General features: G+C 48.6%; 1 protein-coding gene across 1 annotated transcript; it reads left to right on the plus strand.

Moving 5' to 3' along the window:
• Positions 1 to 158: 158 nt before the first annotated feature.
• Pmar_PMAR000326 (adenylate kinase 1, putative) lies at positions 159 to 605 on the plus strand (the record flags this gene model as incomplete). Its single annotated transcript, XM_002781236.1, has 3 exons — positions 159 to 277; positions 325 to 471; positions 517 to 605. Coding segments are annotated over 3 exons (355 nt in total), but the record flags the coding sequence as incomplete, so codon positions are not given.
• Positions 606 to 1182: the final 577 nt, after the last annotated feature.

Genomic DNA, 1182 nt, shown 5'->3' on the forward strand with positions numbered 1-1182 from the left:
GTCTCTATAATCACAAGGAGCATATACCCTTCCGTAGGCCTGATGGTCCCTTCTGAGCACAGTGTGAGTTTGATGAAACATGAAGTAGCTCCGCTAAAGTGTCGAGTCGTTCATTGTCGTTCTACTGTAGGTGATTAGCCTTCGAAACGCCGCCAGAGTTGACGGCTACATTCTTGATGGTTTTCCTCGAGTTCTAGAGCAAGCCCAGATGTGGTCTGATCCAACTCTTGGTGACGGTAACCCTGAGCTTGTTATTAATATCAGCCTCGCAAGATCGGTGACAAGTCCTCTGCTGCTGAGCATGTGCCCATCGGTTGCCTCTAGGTATTGATACACAAGTTGGCCTCACGACGCATCTGTGGGAGCTGCGGTGATAACTACAACCTCGCTGATATACGATATGGTCACTATGATATGCCTCCAATGCTACCTAAGGCTGAGGGGATTTGCGATTCGTGTGGTTCTGGCCTTGTGAGTCATCACAACGTCAGTGATATTCTGTTGAGGTTTGTCTAGATTCGACGTGATGATGACACGGATGAGATCATTCAACACCGGTTGGATCTTCACTTCGATAAGGAAGAGCCCCTGCTAGACTTCTACCGGTGAGGATTCGGTCTGTTCTCTGTTGTAGAGACTTCCTGTCCACAGAAACTCCCCCAACACTGAAGTGATCGATTTTCAAGTAACGCGTGGTATACAACAGACCGATTCGCTGCTAGAAATAATTCAAACTTATTTTACCAGCATTAAGCGGTAGGGGTGTGCCTCCACTTCCGCATGGTTCATCGTTTCCTTATAATCGTTTCAAGACTAAATTGCCGTTTTTTATTACGAGTGTTTGAAACGGTTTTTGCTTGCTGTGTGTGAATCTTCGTATTGCCTAAATGCCTTGAATATATACAATTCGTCGTACATGCTACTCTGGGTATTGTCGTCGGACTTGGGATAAACCGTCTGGCTACTCAGAACTGTGTTCCACTCTGATGATTAGACATATGCAATACTTTGATAATTTCGCCGATTCGCCTGCTGTCAGCAGGCGGATACATGGGCACCCTTGCCCGGCCCCGGAGCGAGCCGGGCCGGGTCAAAGTCACAAACCCGGCTTCCCTGCCGGTGTTGCCGGGCTCAGGCGGGTGAGCGGGCGAAAAATGACCCGCAACTGTATGCGGGTCACTC

Source organism: Perkinsus marinus (genome assembly GCF_000006405.1).
Source record: "Perkinsus marinus ATCC 50983 genomic scaffold scf_1104296943168, whole genome shotgun sequence".
Lineage (NCBI taxonomy): Eukaryota > Perkinsozoa > Perkinsida > Perkinsidae > Perkinsus > Perkinsus marinus.